Source organism: Pongo pygmaeus, chromosome 21, assembly GCF_028885625.2.
Source record: "Pongo pygmaeus isolate AG05252 chromosome 21, NHGRI_mPonPyg2-v2.0_pri, whole genome shotgun sequence".
NCBI classification, from domain to species: Eukaryota; Metazoa; Chordata; class Mammalia; order Primates; family Hominidae; genus Pongo; species Pongo pygmaeus.
The window spans coordinates 15,974,430-15,995,611 of record NC_072394.2 but is presented as its reverse complement, the minus strand read 5'-3'; the positions used below and the strand labels follow the sequence as shown (position 1 = coordinate 15,995,611).

Genomic DNA, 21,182 nt, shown 5'->3' with positions numbered 1-21,182 from the left:
TGGAGCGAATGGTGGAGCTATATATCCATGTTTACTCACTCAGGAAGCGCAATGACTATCCAGTGCTGGCGATTAAGAAATCTGCCACCGGGCACGGTGGCTTGCCTATAATCCCAGCGCTCTGGGAGGCCGAGGAGAGTGGATCACCTGAGCTCAGGAGTTCAAGACCAGCCTGGGCAACATAGCAAAACGTCGTCTCTACCAAAAACACAAAAAATTAGCCAGGCATGGTGGCATGTGCCTGTGGTCTCAGCTACTTGGGAGGCTGAGGTGGGAGGGTTGCTTGAGCCTGGGAGGCAAAGGTTGCAGTGAGCGGAGATCGTGTCACTGTATTCCATCCTGGGTGACAGAGCGAGACCCTGTCTCTAAATAAATAAATAAATGAAATGAAGCCAGCCCCACTGCAGGAGAGAGGGTACTGTGAAATGGCTTCTATCCCTGACTACAGATGATAACAGAAATAGCTAGGGGGACCACAGGAGGGGCATGCTGTGCAGCCAGGTCTCTGCTTAGGAAACGTTCAGAAGGTTAAGCCTTGAAAAATCTAGAAGGCCTTAACCAAGTAAAAGAGTAGGGCAGGAGCATTCCAATAAAATCCAGGGACATGAAATAGTGGGTCGTATGTGGGCATGACATGCGGTCTAGTTGTTAACTGTTCTTGAGCAGGGGGACAAGGCGAGCTGGCTGGGAAGGGTGTGCAGTGTGCAGACTACCCGTGCTTGACAGGGGTGCAGGCAACAAGGGTCTCCTGAGAGATTTGTGGCAGCAGAGGTGGGTGTCAGATACTCATTCCTGGCCCAGGGTGGGAGCAGGGGGTGGAATTTGGAGAAAAGAACAGAGGGAAAGCCTAATGTTAGTAACACATTGACTCAATTTCATGGTCAATATCTACTTTTTTTTTTTTTGAGACGGAGTTTTGCTCTGTCACCCAGGCTGGAGTGTAGTGGCACGATCTCGATGCACTGCAACCTCTGCCTCCTGGGTTCAAACGATTCTCCTGCCTCAGCCTCCCGAGTGGCTGGGATTATAGGCGCCTGCCACCATGTCTAGCTAATTTTTGTATTTTTAATAGAGATGGGGTTTTGCCATGTTGGCCATGCTGGTTTTGAACTCCTGACTGCAGGCGGTTCACCCACCTTGGCCTCCCAAAGTGCTGGGATTACAGGTGTGAGCCACTGCACCCAGCCATCATTTCTTTTTTTTTCTTTTTTTGAAACAGAGTCTTGCTCCATTGCCCGGATGAGTGCAGTGGTGCAATTTCAGCTCACTGCAAGTTCTGCCTCCCAGGTTCATGCGATTCTCCTGCCTCAGCCTACCAAGTAGCTGGGATTACAGGTGCACACCACCACACCTGGCTAATTTTTAGTAAAGATAGGGATTCACCATGTTGGCCAGGCTGGTCTCGAACTCCTGACCTCAAGTGATCTGCCTGCCTCGGCCTCCCAAAGTGCTGGGATTACAGGCATGAGCCACTGCACCTGGCCTGTCATATCATTTTTTTAAAAAAGAAAAAATAGCCATGGTCCATTAACAAATATACCCAAGTTATTGTGACTTTGAGGCTTCAGCAATTGAGTGTGGCAATGAGACTCAGAGGGTCCTGCCAGGAGCACTGTCTATGATGTCCAGGATAAGGAGGAATGGCTCCCAGCAGGACGTGTCCTTCCAGTTCTGGAGTCGTATTAGAAGGCTGAAAATAGCTAATTTATTAGAAGACCTGGTCTTTAGACTCCAAATTCTAAAATTTGTAATAATTTTTGACTGCTAGCGGAAATCAGTGTTACAATTTCTAAAGGAGCAATTTCAGCTGGAATGTTCCTCAAAACAAGACATATGTTTCTGAAAAACAGAAGGCAAAAAATAATCCAGAAAGAAAAAAATCCCAATGACTATGCCAACAAATCTCTGTAAACACTAATTTTAGGTTTTAAAGGCCTACCAGTAATTTAACAAAGTCTGAGCGCCCCCTGATGGTTAATCAGGGGTCCTACAGAAGATGCCACTTTCAGCTGCCTGAGGTCAACTTGTTAACTTTTTCTCTTCAAATAATCAAGCGATTGTTCTTATTTGCTTTGTGCAGAAAAAACAGCGTATGTAGGCTTGTGATAAGAAACGTGACATATTTAGGAAGCTGCTAATTCAGTGGAATTTAAGAAGGGAGATGTGCCAAACCCAAGACAGAGAAGAGTGCTTTTATATAAGAACCTAAAGGACTTTCAGGAAAAACTCATTTTTATTTCACTGGACTATTGGTTCCTTATAATCTTTATGTTATCCTGGGGAAAATGGCACAGTGACCAGGCAAAGACAGAAAATGCCACCACCCCCATCAGAGCATCAGCTGCAGGCTGGCGCCCTCCACTGGCCTCTCTGGTGGCTGCAAGGCTGGCAGCTGGCACAGAATGCCACCCATGGTGGCCCTGCCAGAGTACAGTGGCTGGGTGACTTCTGCTACCTTTCCCCCAGGCAATTATGTTGCAAGCACACACCCTTTCCTTTTGGTAAAACATTATCTGGTCCAACCAGTAAGCTGAAGTTACAAGGCAGGAACCAGTAAGCTAAGGGCAGGCTTTTAAAATATGCTCTCCATTGAACAAATGGATCCGGGAGAGTGAAAACCGCTTGCTGGGGAAGGTAAAGCGAGACAATGTTTGCAGAGGAGAGGAAGCTCTGGCATGCACCCCTGAACAAAAGGGAACAAGTGGTCTTTACTTGGAGAACGGCTTCCTATTAGGACTCACTCCTTCGTACATTATGCCTTTCATCCCCACTCAACCACAAAATGATTTTGCTGAAGCAAATACAATGGTAGAAAAAGATTTACACTGAAAGAATCTTTAATAATAAACTGTTGCCAATCTGCCTACTTGCCCGTGATTTATAATACAATAAACATCGGATTCTATTACGGCTCATGCACTGAAGCTGCTGCTCTGAAAAACGGAATATGAAAGCACCCGAACCCCACCACCATCACAATGAAATGAGCATGTATAAATGTGCTAAGAGTATCTCTTTGCATCTTTTATAGCTTGTGTGTATTAATCTGTAACGCTTATTAAGAAAGTCATTGCTATGCAAAGCAGCACCCAATCCCTTTCTCTGGCTTTTCAACAGGAGTGCACTGTTTAGCCAATAGGACGGACCCTCTGGCCCTCATTCTGCATTCATCACAGGCAACATTTGCACAATGTATCTCTCAAAGGCGGCTGAAAAGAAGGCCTTAATACTCATGTAAACAACTGCAAACCAATTACTTAATGAATCAGGCCCACACATAATGAGGTGCAGACAAAGAGCTATAAATGCATTTTTGCGCCCAAGCCGCTGCTTTAAAGTAAAATCCCTCAGCTGTAGTTTGGGCTTAACTAGCACATCATAATTATTGCCTCTAGGACATCAGAGGAAGCCATTTTTTTTTTTTTTTTAGGTCCAGCGGAGTTTTTTTTTTTTTTTTTTTTTGAGGTTGCTCATCAGCTCACTGACAAAATAGAGCAAAGAAGAATTTTAAAAGTGCTACAGCAGCACTGCACTGTTATGTTTATTCTCAAGTACCGGGTTTCGAGACCACTTGTAAAAGCAATAAAGCACAAGGAGTGACTGCAGTAAGTGGGATCCTTAAATGTAAGCCTCTAAGAAATTTCAGTGAATCCAGCACAAACAGCAAAACTGGAGTTCTCCAAAGCCCAGGGTGGCGTATGAACAACACCAAGCCCAGCACAAGAACCAAACCGTGACAAACAGCACGCCAAACCCACGCACTCTGGGCCCAGACCTTTTCATCACTGGATTATTATCAAGTGCCTAGAACCAAGAGTTCCTTCAAGGCCTTTTTGTGTTTTTTTTTTGTTTTGTTTTCTTAAAGGGGATGATGAGATTACTTGTAATTTATTAGGAAATTAATTTCATACAGAAACAATACTAATAACAAAAGGCCTCTGCCTCAATTTGAAGGAGGAAAATGTTTGATTTTAGTTTAGTAAAATATAGACAAAGTGTGAAATTATTAGACTGAGAAATGTTCTACAAAAGCCAATTGCTTTCTCAATGTCTTTAAAAATTTCCCAAAGAACCTATGTAAAGACTGTTTAGGAAGAACTGGGTTTTTTAGTGCCTCTATATATTATTAAGCCAAATGGTAACATTCAGCCCTGAAAACTATCTGTAGAATTTATTGTCTTTTAAAATTTCTTTTAGGAGACCTAGTACTTGAATTTATAATATAATCATAATAACATAAAACTTTAACACTCTTCCTGTCCCGTTTACCTCCCACTTCCTTCAAAAATATGGATGAAAACTCAGGCATTAAAAATAATAACTTCTGAAAATTAAATGAGTTATTTCCCTAAAACTGAACTTGTCAAGTTTCTAAAACCCATAATTTTAGAAATTCAATCTCATTTTAATATACTCCAGGTTCTAAAAACATTGTATTGTTTATAAAATATGAATAAAAATAGGATTTTTTTCATTTAAAAAATTCAACATTTCTGGCTCAAATCATTTTCTCTTATGGAACATTACATGTTATACTAAAAATGTAAAGTTCCTGTTCTAAAATTTCATCAGAGACAAGCAGTTAATTCAAATGTAATATAATCATCTGAAGGACACCTTTTTACTGAGCAATGCTGTTCCAAAAGGAAAGTTGCTATGCCATTTTAAACAATATTTAGCTCAAAGCAAAAGAGTAGGGTATTTCATCAGATGATGGCTTATATTCCCATCTATAAATTCTAAGTGACCTGAAGCTACTATGATTAGTATTTTATGTTAATGACAAATTCAGCACACAACTCTCTTATCACTGCTCAAAAAACTTACAAGAAGCGAGTGCTACAGTTTGACAAATGTGAAAAGATAAATTTTGTTCTTTATGGAAAATAAGCAAGAAAGTATTAGAAAAGGAAAGAATAATCTAGCCTAAACACTTGGTTAAAAAAAAAAAGAGGAAAATAAAAATGAATATCCAGCAATTACTAGTTTATGTATTAGCCATCACAAAAAGAAGAAACATGCCACTTTATTTCTTTTAAGGCCTGATGTTTTCTCTCTGCCCTTTTTCTGACAACCTCCATTGTGTGGTCTCTAAGCAGTCCTACTGCGAGCAGCTGTAGAGGCTAATTTGTGGTTCACTGAGGTGTCAATTGAGTCTTAAACCAAGGAAACAACAGCTGCAAAACAATACTTGGCTCTGGTGCAAATATTTTCAAAGGTAGACTAAAGTTTCAACTGTTATTTTAGATAAACAAAAACCCAAACCATAACCCTCCAAGTCATACAACAAAATAATATGCAGCCAGAGTTTAATTCATTGCGTTGTGACATTTCTCATCTTGTTGCTGCTATTCAGAAAGGCTTTCACAACTTTACCTTGACAAAGGACTTCCTTCACTAGATGAAAAACTAGCTTCCGAAGCAATTTTGTTAGCTGTCTTTGTCTCGAATGCACCGCTGCCAATATTCAAACCTGTGATAAGCATAAACATGGAGAGTGAGCGTTAGCTGTCATGCAGCCATGGGACAAAATGAATAAAGTGGCCTCACAGTAAGTTTGGTGAAACAAACGCCAACAGAGGAAGATGCTGTTCAAGCCACAGAAGGCAAAGGAGGTTCTGAGGCAGAGAATGAAATGCTGGTAGAATACTGAAAGGGAGTGGGGCGCTTTCCTGTGATACCGAAACAGAAGCCACAAAAAGTGAAAACTGAAATCATCCAAAGAGTTCAATTTTAAATGACTAAGATGCACATGTAGGCATATGGATCTCTACTGTGTCACAAAGCACTGGATAATTCCCATTGTTATGACACACGGGCAGCAAACCAGGGCTCAGAAATAATTGAGACCTGTGGATAACAGTTACCCACCTTATCCACTCTTAAGATGCTCTGTAAAATCCTCTATTTTCCATCCCACAGAGGAGAAAGAATCTCCACTGAAAATCATCAAGGCCACTCTTTACCAGCCTCTAAAGGTTGAGGAGGAGTATGCACACTCCACCTCTTTCTTTGGAGCCAGAGACTTGGATATTCCCACAATGCCCCCAGTTTGCAAGGCAACCCCTGATCTTTGCCTCCTGGGAGTTCTCAGCCTTGGATGTTTCTGCTACAGGTCTGCTTCTTAACTGGCAGTCAAAATCACAGATACAGCATGCATGGGCATCTTTGCAAAAAGCATTTGCTGAGTTTCTAACCTGTAACCTGCCTGCTTGCATGTACACTCTGCAGCAAAGTGATTATTTTAAAAATGTGTCCACATTCAGCCAAAGAGGGTGTCCAAATGCTTACCAGGAGGAGGTCTTTTCAGACATGAAAACTAGGGCTCGAGGTTTATTTAAGTGGCTTTCCTTCAGGTCCAAAGACTCAGAAGTAAGTGAAACATGCACTGCTTCTTCATTAGTTAGATGTGGGGTGGGCTCCTTGAGTGCAGAGTGCACCAGCACCTCCCATCCCTGCTACTTCTAACAACACTATGAAGCTGCCCTACACCCTCCCAGCCCACTTTCTGCTTCTCTTTGGGGCTCAGATAAGTCCTTAGGATCAGAATGAGAGTAAGGGTAAAAGACAAAACACAGCCAAAGGATCTGACTACAATGACAGTGACAGCAAACACAGGCAGGAGCACTTCCATGATTCTACTGCCAGAAAATTTGGAATCTTGCAAAACATGTAGTGTAATTTTGAGTATGGGGCAAGGGAAATGAATTTAGGGGTGCTTGACTATACAACCTAGAGTGTCATTTCACTTATGAATAAATTAATAAAAATGCATTAAGTACAAGGTTATTAATAGTACCATAATCCACAATTTCTGATACACATTGAAGGGACTACAACTTATATGTCAAATTTACTCATCCTTTTGTTTTTTGAGACAGGGTCTGGCCCTGTCACCCAGGCTGGAGTGCAGTGGTGCGATCTCAGCTCACTGCAACCTCTGCCTCCCGGGTTCAAGCCATTCTCCTGCCTCAGCCTCCTGAGTAGCTGAGGCGCCTGTCACCATGTCTGGCTAATTTTTGTATTTTTAGTAGAGACAGGGTTTCACCATGTTGGCCAGGCTGGTCTTAAACTCCTGACCTCAGGTGATCCGCCTCCCTTGGCCTCCCAAAGTGCTGGGATTACAGGTGTGAGCCACAGTGCCCGGCCAAATTTACTCACCTTTTGCACTTGTCCAATTAACTACTGAAAATAACACTTACCAGAAACAGATGTGTGGAATCACTTTCCAAAGTATGTGTGTCAGCTATCCAGCTGAAAGGCTCTGAGCAAGGTGCTACTCTCCTGGGGCCTCATTTGTAAAATGGGGGTGTTGAATACATTCTTTCTAATATCCCTCTGGATTCAAATTCCATGACTCAAATGTGAAGAAGGTCATGGAAAGCAAACAGTTAAGAGTTTGCAAGTGATGACAACCTCCATCAGGACAGAGGCCCTGTTTTATAACTCAATAAACTGCAATGTCTTATGTTTGCCAAGTTCAAATCACCACTAACACCACAATGGCCAGCTCTCCCAGGGGGCTTTTCACTATCAGGCACTGTGCTGGGCACTTAATGTGCACTGGTCACCAAATCCTCAATACCACCAAAATAACTGAATTCTGCCGCAACTGACTTTAACCACTAATATTATTTAGGAAACAGCTCTCCAAACACAGCTAAGTCTGATGTACCGTAAGTATGTCCCTTGAAAATATCTGTCTGAAAAAGACATTTTTTGTTTTCCTTTTTAGATACGGTCTTGCTCTGTTGCCCAGTGCAGTGGTGTGATCATAGCTTGCTGCAGCCTCAAACTTCTGGGCTCAAGTGATCCTCCCACCTTAGCCTCTTAAGTAGCTGGTAGCATAGGAAGATGCTAACACGTGTGGCTAATTTTTAAATTTTCTGTAAAAACAGTGTCTTGCTATATTGCCCAGGCTGGTCTCGCACTCCTGGCCTCAAGCAGCTCTCTCACCTTGGCCTCCCAAAATGCTGGGATTACAGGCATGAGCCACTGTGCCTGGCTGAAGAAGACATCCTTGAGACAACTGGGAAATCTGAATATGGACTGGGAATTACATGCTATTTAGAAATCACTGTTCATTCTGCTAGATGAAATTATAGCATGGTGGCTAAGAAAGTCATTAATGTGGATTTCCTGCTGTATTAATCCATTTACTCTCACAAAGGAAACTGAGGTAACTTATACTCTAAAAACTGGTGTAATGAAAGGAAAACCACTGAACATAATAGATGTACAATAACAAAGTATGAAAAAACAAAATTACAATTAAAACAAAATCTTAGATTGAAGGAACTATAATTAAGCTTAAAATTTAGCTTTCCTCACTGGGCATGGTGGCTCACACCTGTAATCCCAACACTTTGGGAGACCAAGGCAGGTGGATTGCTTGAGTCTAGGAGTTCGAGACCAGCCTGAGCAACATGGCAAAACCCTAACTCTACAAAAAAATACAAAAATTAGCCGAGTGTGGTGGTGTGCACCTGTAGTCCTAGCTACTTGGGAGGCTGAGGTGGGAAGATTGCTTGAGATTGGTAGGTTGAGGCTACAGTAAGCCATCATGCCATTGCACTCCAGCCTGGGAGACAGAGCAAGAGCCTGTCTCAAAAATAAAATAAAATAAAATAAAATAAAATAAAATAAAATAACATAACATAACATAACATAAAATAAAATAAAATAACATAAAATAAAATAAAATAACATAACATAACATAACATAAAATAAAATAAAATAAAATAAAATAATAAAATTTAGCATTCCTGGGATTTATAATCCTTTCAGTAAAAGAACTCTAAATCCCCCAACGTTCTGGTGAGGGAAAGCAGCCCAGTACAACACTGCCCATTGAATAACTAAGACACTAGTAGCCGTGGGGAAGAGAAGGAATTTGGGTGTGTCTTCTCAGGGTCACTGGTGACAAGTCACTATCATGACATGCTTGGCAGAATTCAGGGCCTGGGAGGGCCATTGCCATGCTGGCCAGCACATGTCTAGGACACAACAAAAGGGCTTTTCCACATGTCCGTTTGCTAAGGATAAAAAAGTACTAGCTCATTCTGTCCTGGTGACAGCTCGTTACAGAGCAAACTCCAGAAACCTTCATAAAGAATAACCACCCTTCCCTGAACACAGCCCTGCCTGCCACTTTGGGCCCCTGGACACTGCCATCTGCTCTTACTTACCTGACAAGTGTGACACAGAAGCATCTGCCTTTTGAAACCTGTTTTCAGTTTGATTTGTATTATCCTGAAGGGTGGCCTTCTTCAGCAACTGGTAGGCTTCTGTTTCTATTGATTAAAGAAAAACACAGAAATACTACATTTTTTACTGCCCAGAAAGAAGCTTTTTAAATTCTTCCTATGAGATTAACACTTCTCAAATGCATGCAAATTATTATTTTTTGAACTGTCACTTTTTTGACATTCTGAAAACAAACAAAAAACAATTTAGTTGAACCGGGTTTCAAGACTCAAAGACAAGTTGTATGAGTTTATTTGAGGCAGCCAAATTGTAGTCATTGTTTTGAGTGGGTCTGTGGATAGGTTTCCCCATCACAGCAAAACAGTTTCACTTCCGCAGCTACGGGAATGAACCAGAAGAGGAAGCAAGTCTTCCTAGGTGGTCAGGTCACTCAGAAACTCTCTTTGCTCTGGCTCTTGGGCTCTCACACTCGAGTGCAGGGGCTCTGGGACAGGACTGCGGGAATGGGGAGAGGGTCAGGAAGGGTGGTGACAGCTGGATGAGCTCAGAGTCCCACAGCTGAGGAAATCTAACCAAGTCTTGCCATGGGGAAGGAGCGAGAATGGGTTTGTAGAGAGCAAAGCCAGGCGTCCACAGGGATCAGTGGCAGCCTGCACCGGCTCATGTTCATAGGATGCTCTTGGCCATGCAGGCTTCTAATGGCATCTGCTATAAGTGAAATTGGGGAAGACTGTTGGGAAAAACAGTAAACAAAAATACGTAAAGAACCTGAGTGACACAACCTTCCCCATTACTGTAAGTTTCAAGGGCACCCAGATGAAATGCAGGATGAAGAATCAGAGTTTCAGCACAGACATGACAAAACAGCATCCATGTCTACATCTTCAACGTAACACAAAAGGAGTCCCACCGTCAATGCTAGGGGCTGGCAACAGGTTGGATTCCTGCTTTTGCTGGCTTCATTTAAGAACTTAACCATGAGACCCTATTACTGGATTAAAACTACCATCACACTGAAGAATAAAAATACAACTTACCTTGCCCTAGTGAAAATCAGTCAAGATAAAAATGAGTATTTAAAATGAACATTATACTTTGGAATATTAAATAGTATATAATTAAAACATATACAGATCAGGGATTCTTTGCTCTGAAGATAAATTCTAAGGCAACATTTTTTTAACATTGCTGGATTGTGAAATCAGTTTAGGTCACTGAAACTAGTATTTTGAAAAATCTAATAAAGAAAACATCAGACACAGTGCATACAGAGGGGAAAGTACTGTTTTCTGTAATGTGTGTGTGTGTGGAGGGGCGCTGGGACGAAAGTGTTTCCTGATGAAGCTGGTCGCATTGTCCTAGGATGGCTCCAATGGGATGGTGTTGTGATGCCCTCTGGCTAATCCTAACATCCATGTTACTTCAAATATACTGTAAGGTAACTGTGAAAGAGGGACAATATTAACAAAATCAAAGACAGAGTGTCTGAATTCTAAAGGTAAGGAGTCAGTGTAAAAGAGGTAAAAATGCCCTATTTTGTTTTTATTTTATAAAAATCAACCAAAAAGTTTTTCAGCTCTCAAGATACAAGTCCAGATCTTAATGATCACATGTTATTTCTACATTCAATTAAACTTATTTCATCAAGGAAAAGATAGCAAAGATGGAAATCTGAAAAAAAGGAGCAGCTTCTTGATAAACAAAGCCTCCCGGCCACTGGAAGCTGGAGCTGCGTGCTGCAAATTCATTTCTCCATTGTCTGAAGGTAAATCACTTGACTCCAGTGAGACGGCTCTCCTGCTTCTCAGAAACCAGGAAAACGTGTCACTGGCAATCAGAAGGGGATTTCTGTGAGAAATATCAAGCTAGTAGTCCCGAGGTAATTTCAGATTTGGGGTGGATTAAGCATTCTGCCCAAACAGAAGAAGGGCTGATAGTATTATTGGTTTGAGGTTAGCAAGGGAGGAAATTACCAATGTGAAGTGAAATCACTTCTAGCAACACGGGACCATTTTGATACTCTGGAAAAGATGAGCCCTTTCTATGCTCCACACTTTCCATTCTGGTCCCCCTCCCTTCCTTCCTGAAGAGTGTGGGCTCAGGAGCTTTTGGCTAACCACCTATCCTGAGATGGCTCACTCTCCTGCCCCACTCAACCAGAGCCCACCACTTCCCAATCACCTCACTGGTGTTTCATTCTTAAGCCTCTGTGGCCATTCTCCAACTCCAAGTAGGGTCACCGAAGCCCACCTGGGCAGTTTTTATTTGGGATGCAGCTGCCCTGACCTGAGTCATAAAGGGCTGGGAAGATCAGGCTGAGGACTGCTGGGCACATCTCTCGCCCCCAATCCCAGTGCGCACTCCCTCCAATGGTCTAAAGGCAAAGTGAAGTTTAAAAGGTACAAAGATGAAGTGCATTCACCTAGAGGAATGACACTCACTGAGGCAGGACCACAGACGTCAAAGCAGAGGGAGAGGGCAGAGCGCCTAGCACTGCTGCTGCCCAACTGTGGATCAGATGCATGGGAGATGGAGTCGCTCTCCCTATGCATCACCCCCCTATTTAGTCAGAATTGTTGCACAAAACTATTTATGAAAGACTGAGAGATGATCCACATAGGAAAAACAAAATTAATAAGGGTTGGCTAAAACAAATTAGAAGTGATTAAAGAATACATAGTCTGCATAGAACAAGGTTGGAGAAGGGAAGGAAAGTTCAGGTATTGCAAACAGACTGGAGAGGGTGGGCACTGTGGATGCAGATGCCTCTGGGGCCAAGCAAGTACCTCCAATAAGTGACTATGGCCAGGCAGGAGCAGCAGGAAGGGCCTGCTATGTAGCAGGCAAGGAGGCACATGACTTGTCTACAGAGCACAGCTGCTCCTTGGCTCCAGCCAATTGCTGCCTGGTGGGAAAGTGGGCCTGGTCTTGCCAGACTTCTGCCTCTTCTTTCTTCTTTTTAAAAATGAAACACTGCACAGACAAAACAGAACATATTTGTAGCCTCGAAACTAGACGTTAGTGAGCAACTTTTTGTGTTCACTGAAAGTGGTACAAGAACACTTAGGGAAAAACTGCAGCCAAAGAATACAAGCTAGATGTTAGGAAAAGCTTTCTTGTTGAAAGGGTTGTTGGAACATGTTATCCAGGGAGGATGCATCAGCTGTATGAAGATTTTTAAGGGGCTGTCTGCATCAAACAGACCAGGTTTCAGACTGGAGGCAAGAGTGTACTTTTTCTAGGAGTTCTCAAACAAATCAGACATCCTCCTGAAACAGCCCAGAAGACTTGGCCAGGATGCTAGTTTCATGAAGCAAGAGTGTAAAGTTATGGACATGAGGTGTGTGGCAATTCAGGCCCAGGATTTTTTTAGAAAGAAGAAAGACAGTGATGAACCAAGCAGTTAAAAGCTCCACTTTGTTGCTGCTCTGCAAATTCATAGTTATTAAATGAATGAACAAATAAAGGAGCAAAAGTAATGAATCTAGAAGTTCAAGTTAGTCTGTTACAAACAAGGTAGGGATAAAGTTGATGTATTTCCAAGGGGAAAATAATTTAGTTTTCTCAGCTGCAAGTAAACTGTAAGTCTGAAAATTTGAGGATTGGGTGGTTGCTTTAAAGGTTTCACTTTCTAGCCTGACTTAGAAATCCAGGGAAACACTTCCTCCCATTAGTAAAGTTAAACTCTCAGAAAATACTGAGTAGTGAAAATGTTTAGATAAAACAAACACTTCTAAAGAATACGATCATTTTCGGTTGGAATGTTCTGATACACACAGAAACAAACACACATGCATGCTCAAGGTTTCAGTTCTGAATCTTTTGTTCAAGCATTGATTATATACTCAAATCTGTGTCAAGATTTAGTTTAAAAAGTAGAAAATATTGTAGTTTAAAATGTAAGGCAAGGCAAGCAGGGCCATCCCATGCAGTCTACAGCTCCAGAAGGTAAAAATCTATCCTTGTCTATTAACTCCTGACTGATGACATGAGATAAATGTATTTTCCCTTATTTTGTTACATAAGCTGCCTGAACCCAATCATCTACCTTTCTGCAAAGTGCTGAAGGATTGCTGAGACTGTTTTTTTTTTCTTTTTGATATGCGTTTTGTGTACAGAAAATAGAAACAGCTACAGAAAGAAAGTGAAAATATGCTGAATAAAGAGGTGGGAGAGAGATGATGTTGAGGAGAGGAGAAAGAAAAAGCTTCAACTTCTTATCTTTTTCCTCTTTTATATGCAAATGTACACCTGCTAAAATACTTCTAAATCTACAAATAAAAAGAAAATATCTGATGAACAAGTGCTTTTAACACCCCATTACAAGAGCCAGACAAACACGTGGTTCACCAGTCTCTAAGGGGTGTCTTGGAGGCAGGGAATCTGCCCATTGCTTTTGCAGAAATCCTTAATGAAAAAAAAGAAGAGTTGGCCTCAGAAAAAAACAACAAAGGGAGATGCAAACAATACTATCACTACGGCTAAAAAACCGACCTTGAACCGACAGAGAACTGGGCATGTTTAAGTAAGCAAGGATAATTGCTATTTCTATATGAAGTTAAAATGAAATCTGGAAAATATTCTCTGTCCACTGAGTTTCTCAGCATTGTTACTTTTCACATATTTCTACACCTAAGTGCTTTTTCAAATTGGACTAGGTGTGTTGCTGACACTGCAAACTTGGTCATTTTTTGCAAAATAAAATAAAAATTGTGAGATATATTTAAGTTACTTCAAAAGATAAATATTATCAGTGAGAATCCAGAAATCATTTGCCTAGTAATCTGCTTAAATAAAAATAAGGTCCGGGCGGGGTGGCTCATGCCTGTAATCCCAGCACTTAGGGAGGCTGAGGCGGGAGGATCACCTGAGGTCGGGAGTTCAAGACCAGCCTGACCAAAATGGAGAAACTCTGTATCTACACCACTGTGTGGTGGCGCATGCCTGTAGTCCCAGCTACTTGGGGGGCTGAGGCAGGAGAATCACTTGAACCCGGGAGGCGGAGGTTGCGGTGACCTGAGATCATGCCATTGCACTCCAGCCTGGGCAACAAGAATAAAACTCCATCTCAAAAAATAAAAATAAAAAATAAGGAAATAGGGCCAGGTGCAGTGGCTCACGCCTGTAATCCCAGCACTCTGGGAGGCTAAGGCGGGTGGATCACTTGAGGTCAGGAGTTCAAGACCAGCCTGACCAACATGGTGAAACCCCGTCTCTACTATAAATACAAAAATACAAAAATTAGCTGGGCATGGTGGCGGGTGCCTGTAATCCTAGCTACTCAGGAGGCTGAGGCACGAGAATCACTTGAACCTGGGAAGTGGAGACTGCAGTGAGCCGAGATCACATCACTGCACTCCAGCCTGGGTGAGAGAGCAAGAGTCCGTCTCTGAAAAAAAAAAAAAAAAGAGAGAGAGAGAGAGACAATAGGATATGGCTGCTTTTGCAATTCTGAAAATACAGAAAAGTCATCAAATATATTTAGGAATTTTTTTTTTAAAAAGAGGCAGGAAGATACACAAGTTTGGGTCCGTAACCAGAATCACTTTTCACATCCAGACTTTCTGCAATGAACTCCACTCCACTGTAGACCTGGGCCTGCAAATTCCACTGTCAAGGTTGCTCTCTGCACTCTCAGAAAGACGGCTGATGCACGAGAAGAGACCCACCCTAATTCACATGAGTTGTCTGGGGCTGCTTCAGAAAATAGAGATTTATATCATAGTCTTAATTTCTATGGGGCAACTCAACAATTAAACCTGAAAACAAATTCCAGGCTTGAAACTGACCTTTAACCAACATTCCCAAAACGAGCTGAAACACTTTTGCTTGCCATTTAACACTGTTCAGTCGTGAGAGGTGAATTTTCAACTCTCAACCTCATGAAACCTTTAACTTTTCAAAGCTTGAGTAATCTTAATCAGAAAGCTGTATTTTATTGATTTAAATAGCTTTTTAAAAAACAGTGTATTTTAGACATTTGTACTCAATGATTTATTTAATGAGAGAAATTAGAAATGGCAATATTATCTTTACCATTATTTATAGTAGGTTCAGGAATAATTGCTGTAGAAGATGAACTGGATGCTAAAAATGTAAAATATGAAGAAGTCCTTCCTCATTCCCTGTAGTTGGTTGAGTAATGTTGTTCCCCTCAACCTGACAAACTCATGTCCTCCCAGAACTTCAGAACGTGACCTTATTTGGAAATAGGTTATTTACAGATATATTAGTTAAGGTTCTCTAGATGAAACCATTCTGTATTTACAGTGGCCCCTAAATCCAATTTCTGATGTTCTTCTAAGAAGAAGAGCAGACACAGAGACACAGAAGAGAAGGCCAAGTGAAGACAGAGGGAGGGACGGGGCTTATACTCCCACAAGCCAGGAGCCACCAGCTAGTGCCTTCAGAGGCAAGGGCCCTGCTGACACCTGGATTTCAGACTTCTAGCTCTCAGAACTGTGAGAGAATGCATTTCAGTTGTTTTAAGTTTGTGATACTTTGTTACAACAGCCCTAGGAAAATAATACACTCCAACCCCTCATTTTATTAAAATATTTAAAGCCCGATTTTGTCTCTCTCTCAGTCTCCTGTGTAAAATGAGGGTGCTTCAAAACATGACCTACAAGGGCTCTTTTGATCTGAGACCCCTGCTCCACAGTTCTCAAACCTAAGAAGTTACCTGGATGTGTTATAAAGTACTTATGCCTGGGTGCCACTCCCAGAGGTTCAGAAATAATTGCACAAGGGTGTGGCTGGGGCATGGGTATGTTCTAAAACTCTACATGGGATTCTACCATGAACCGCTGGGGAGAATTTCTCTTGGCATTTATGAGTTCATCTCCTTGAACGTAGAAGCGTCCAGTCCAGAAGACCCTTCAGAAAGGTACCTTTTATCCTTTAATGACCATGTTAAATAAACAGGACTGCCCTGCAATATAATGAGGACTGTTTGCTACCGCAAGTAGCAGGCAGCAGGCTCCATGGGTGAAGCCCCAGCAGGCTGACCCCTGGCAGAGACGGGGCCACGTGGACTTTCAATGGACAATCCAGCAACATACAGTGGTTCCCCTGGTTTTGCACAAGCTGGGGGTTTCCTGTTCCAGGCACAACAGGTAACATGTCTTGACAGATTCTCATCAGGAAAATGCTTCTGGGACAGGACAGGTGAAGCACATTCTCGGTAAAGCCTCAGTACTAGCGGTGTTATGCCACTGTGCTTTGGGAGCCCAAAGTCATCACTACAGTCTTTCCTCCCAGGATAAATCCAGTCACCAGTGACAACCTAGCCACTATATCTTTCCAGCCCTTTTCCGAATTGATGTAAAACTCAAGCAATCATGTTTTGGGAAGCACTGCTTAGAACTCCAAGTGGCACCCTCCAAATCTATACTGACCTCCTGGAAAGACTCTAAATGGATGTCTTAGTATTACCCTGCATATTTCAGCTTGCCAAAGAATATCCACGAGGAATGGCACAGTCAGGCAACCACTTTCAACACAGCTTGACCAAGAGAATTGGTGTCAAAAGAATGAGAGGCTGAATGGACATTCTTAGAGGCTTAATCCTCTTGAGATAAAAGCTGAGAGCCCCTTTCACATGGAGCTTAAGGAGACTAGTTTTGCCAGGATGGGCACGTGGGGTGGGAAAAGTATTGGTGGAGTGCATGACTGAAAGAGATAGTATTCTGTCCTGAATCATCAAGCATTTAAGAAAATTCCTCAATATCCCCATTTTTATTCATTTGACAAATTAAGTGCCCACTCTGTGCCAGATACTGTGCTAGGTGCTGTATTTTTACGACATTTAGCATAGCTGCATCATCTGCTAAAGCTAAAACTCACTTAATGCTGAAAGGTAAACTAATGTGAATACAAATAAAATTGTCAATGTGGGAAATTTTCACTTTGCGGATATAAGTAGTTCAAAAGGCAGACTTTCTCTCCCAATCTAGATAAGCATCACTTTCCTCATGGCCTGAGTGTTTCAGGCAAACTGACCTATATATTAGGTCAGGAAGTATTTCAGGGAAACCGACCTCCCAGCAGCCCAGCTGGGCTCAGGTTTGCCCCACTTTATAAAAGACCTACGTCCTGGGATGAGCTGCATTTGAAAATCCTTGCATGCTGCCCACCTCTCCAGGCCTAACCCAAGAGAAAGGAAAGGCAAGCTTTGTTTATCATTGCTCTCAGAAGCAGCCTTGCAAAGCCCATCTTCTGTTATGATGTACACTGATGTTTAACTGATCCGGACATCCTGATGCAGTTGTTTTTTTCGTAAAATAAAAAAGGCAGGGTAGGCCGGGCGTGGCGGCTCACGCCTGTAATCCCAGCACTTTGGGAGGCCAAGGTGGGTGGGTGGGTATCTTTAGGCCAGGATTCGAGTACAGCCTGGCAAACGGGGCAAAACCATCTCTATTAAGAATACAAAATTAGCCAGGCTTGGTGGAACATGCCTGTAATCCCAGCTACTCAGGAGGCTGTGGCACGAGAATCGCTTAAACCGGGGAGGCAGAGGTTGCACTGAGCCGAGATCGTGCCACCGCACTCCAGCCTGGGTGATGGAGTGAGACTCTGTCTCAAAAATAAATAAATAAATAATAAAAAAAAAAATAAATAAAAGAGGCAGGGTAGTGAAATGGAAGGAGTTCAAGGGCCCAAATCCTAAAGTCTGAGTTCAATTCAAGATCTAACACATCAGCTACATGGCCTTGAGCAGGACACCTTTCTAAGTTTCTGTTTGACCACTTGTAGGGTGAGTACTAATGTTTACCCTATAGGACTGTTGTAAAGGTTAGAGATGAGGGAGGCTTAGTGAGGGCAGGGATACCATCTTTTGTGGTTCCTGGTATCCCAGGATTCAGCCCACATAAAAATATTAATTTTATTAACTAATATAATTAAGGATTTTATATATAATTATCTATAATTATATATGATATATAATATATAACTAATATATATTGTATCAATACATCTAATTATATACTACTTATTACATACAGAAAACCATACATTTATAGATATAAAAATTCATCTTTGATTTCCACCTGGATTCTTTAGTGAACAACAACTAGACTAATAAAAGGGGTAGATTATATTCACAACAACAGATCACACAGGCTATGGAATACTGACTCTGTGTTTGTGGGTGGGGCATCAGTGTGTGCCCAGGAGGGTTTCTATGTAAATCTAAACACATAAAACTTGCATGCTCCATAATAATGACTAGCAAAGCAGATGCCTTCAAAGTGATAGCAGACTCTTTAAGGAGGAGCCCCAGCCAAGAAGACCTCTGTTTTGGGGTGATAAGCAAATGAGAAAGGGAAATGAAGAGATGAGAATGCTGGCACACTGGATTCCACTAGCATAGAGGAAGAAGCACAGTCCCTTGGCATTAGAAGGAATGTCAGGGGTCACAGAAGCAATAATTTCTTCCACGATGCCTCTTTTAAAGAGCCACAGGGCCAGGCAAGGTGGCTCATGCCTATAATCCCAGAACTCTGGGAGGCCAAAGTGGGCAGACTGCTTGAGCTCGGGAGTTGGAGACCAGCCTGGGCAACGTGGTGAAACCCCATCTCTATAACAAATACAAAAATTAGCCAGGCATGGTGGTGCATGCCTGTAGTCCCAGCTACTTGGGAGGCTGAGGAAGGAAGATCACTTAAGCCCAGGAGATAGAGGCTGCAATAAGCTGTGATCACAACAATGCACTCCAGCCTGGGTGACAGAGCAAGACCCTGACCCTGTTTCAAAAGAAAAAAAAAAAAAAAAAGTCATGGATCCTGCCATGGTTCAAACACTCACACCTGGAAGATACTGAACTTGGTTTTGCTGAAATGAAGAGCTAGAAAGTTGTTTTGTTACTGAGCTACACTCTATAATTAAGCTCGATAAATATTCTACCTGGTATATGGCAGCTCCTCAAATATTTAAAGAGCTACTGTGCCCTTCTCGGGTTAAACATCCCCAGGACCCCCTCATTCTGATAAAGGTATGACTTCACAGCTTCCCACCCCCAACCTCCTGTGACTTCCCAGATTTCACCTCAGCCACGTCTTCTCTTATACTTCTTCTGAAATGGCTGAAAAGCAAATAAAGACACACAGAAGGATCCCACACTGAAGAATAGCACTTCTGGGCGCCTAAAGTTACTATTGTAACCTTCCTGTCAATTCAAGGAACAGCTGTAACAAGCAGCTGTCAGTCATAACATCTGGGTGTAGTTACACTAAGGTAGCCCAAAATCTCATTATAAAGCAATCTCACGCACAAGGGAGCTTCCCACAAAATGAAACCACAGAAAAATGCTGAAGATAATTTTAGCGTATTGAGGAAACTGGTGCCCACATTGGACTCACTGCTTTAAAAAGTGTTCCACATATATGTGTGTATGTTTCACAAAGCATGTTCCACAGAACATTAATTCTGTTGGCTGTTAACAGGAAGAATTCCATTTTCAAATAAATGATAACTTATCTGAAACTCTAGGCTCACACTTTTAAACAATTCCTTTGCTGAAAGTCTTCTCCAAGTCTTCACTATGCTTCTATGCATTATGCATACTGCAGAGAGAGAGAAGAATCACACCGGGCTGGGAAACAAAATATGTATTAATTGATGTATTTTCTGGGTGGAGCATTGCAAATAACACATTTTGGAAAATGCTGCATTAGCTCATCAATACTTGTGGGGCAGCACACACATAAGGGGAGGTCTGCTGCCTGGCGATCAGGTACCCTGCAACATCTTCCATTGTGAGCAAGTAAGGGTTACTAAGGGCACATAGGCACCCCGAGACAGAGATGTCTGGGCCTTGACCAATGAGATCTTCAGGAGTACTTCACCAGCTGTTTCGGATTTTTCTCTGTGGATGTCCTCATGGGACTAAGTGGAAATTGGAAAAGTATCATCAAACTCTTCTTGAGATTCCTTTTTGATAAGGTAACTATCCTTCTGGATTTGAATCTCAATTGTGTTCTCAAGTGGCAATTTCTTGCAGAAACTAACGTAGCAGTACTATCAGGAAGCACTGTCTCGCAGGTATTGCAGCAGTACTGTGCTTGTGTGGGTCTTGGTCCCAAGCGGCTACCACAACTCAAGGAAGGTACGCAGGTCCACAAGAACAGACTGAAAGTGTCCACTCTTCTGGGGGCTCATCTCACAATGGCACTTTCTGTGATGCTGCATCCCCATTCTCTCTACTTCTGTTCTTCTTTGAGTTTGCTTTGTGAGACTCCTCATAGCTGGTCTGGAAATGCTGGGGATTGTGGGGGCCAGCACAGAAGACCAAGAATACTAATAATGTTCACATGAATATTATCATACATCACAGATAAAATTGAGTGTCTAGTATCTGCTTGGCACTTTCACAAACGATTTCATTTAAACTTTAAGACAACCCTATTGGGTAGTATGTCTGCTTTCCCAATACAGAGGCTCAGAGAGGGTAGAGAAACAGAGCAAGGAGTAAAAGAGCTGACACTGATGGTTGCTTCCAAAGCCCCAGCCCAACTGCTACATTTCCTCAACCTTCAGGGGACAGCCTCTGGAATATTTCTTTTCTTTGGAATATTCTAGAAGGAATGCAGCCCATACAAACACAACCAGTATGCACCCACACAAACAGGACACCCCAACAGAACTATTATAAAGAGGCAGACAGACTCTATCTTAAATTAAACTACATACTTGCTTTACTCTACCAAAAGTGAAATCTCCAAATAGTTATGCCAAAGTCACAAACATTTAATAAAGGGATGATGGTCAAGAACTTAGAGATCAAAGTAGCTGCAATGATGGACAAAGCAACAGTATCAGTAGTGCCAAGGTACGTGAGGCCTTCAAACATGAATTTCATGGGAGGTCCCTGGGTGGGGGAAGTACACTGGCAAGGACAGAACAGTAACACCTTAACAATGTATATGGCTTTGCTAAGTTTTTAAAAAATTTCCAAAGTGCTTTTTTTAATGTC

The 21,182-nt window shown here is 42.1% G+C and overlaps 1 protein-coding gene across 7 annotated transcripts in view; it reads right to left on the bottom strand.

Annotated features, from left to right (window-relative positions):
• The window catches only part of KIZ (kizuna centrosomal protein), a 120,715-nt gene that overhangs the window by 8,289 nt on the left and 91,244 nt on the right, over nucleotides 1–21,182 (bottom strand). For all 7 annotated transcript variants that reach the window (XM_054466968.2, XM_054466972.2, XM_054466971.2 and 4 more), the window contains 2 exons: nucleotides 9,190–9,294; nucleotides 5,377–5,473 (listed from right to left, as the gene is read on the bottom strand). In XM_054466968.2, coding sequence (XP_054322943.1) covers nucleotides 5,377–5,473; nucleotides 9,190–9,294 — 202 coding nt within the window. The remainder of the gene's footprint in view (nucleotides 1–5,376; nucleotides 5,474–9,189; nucleotides 9,295–21,182) is intronic.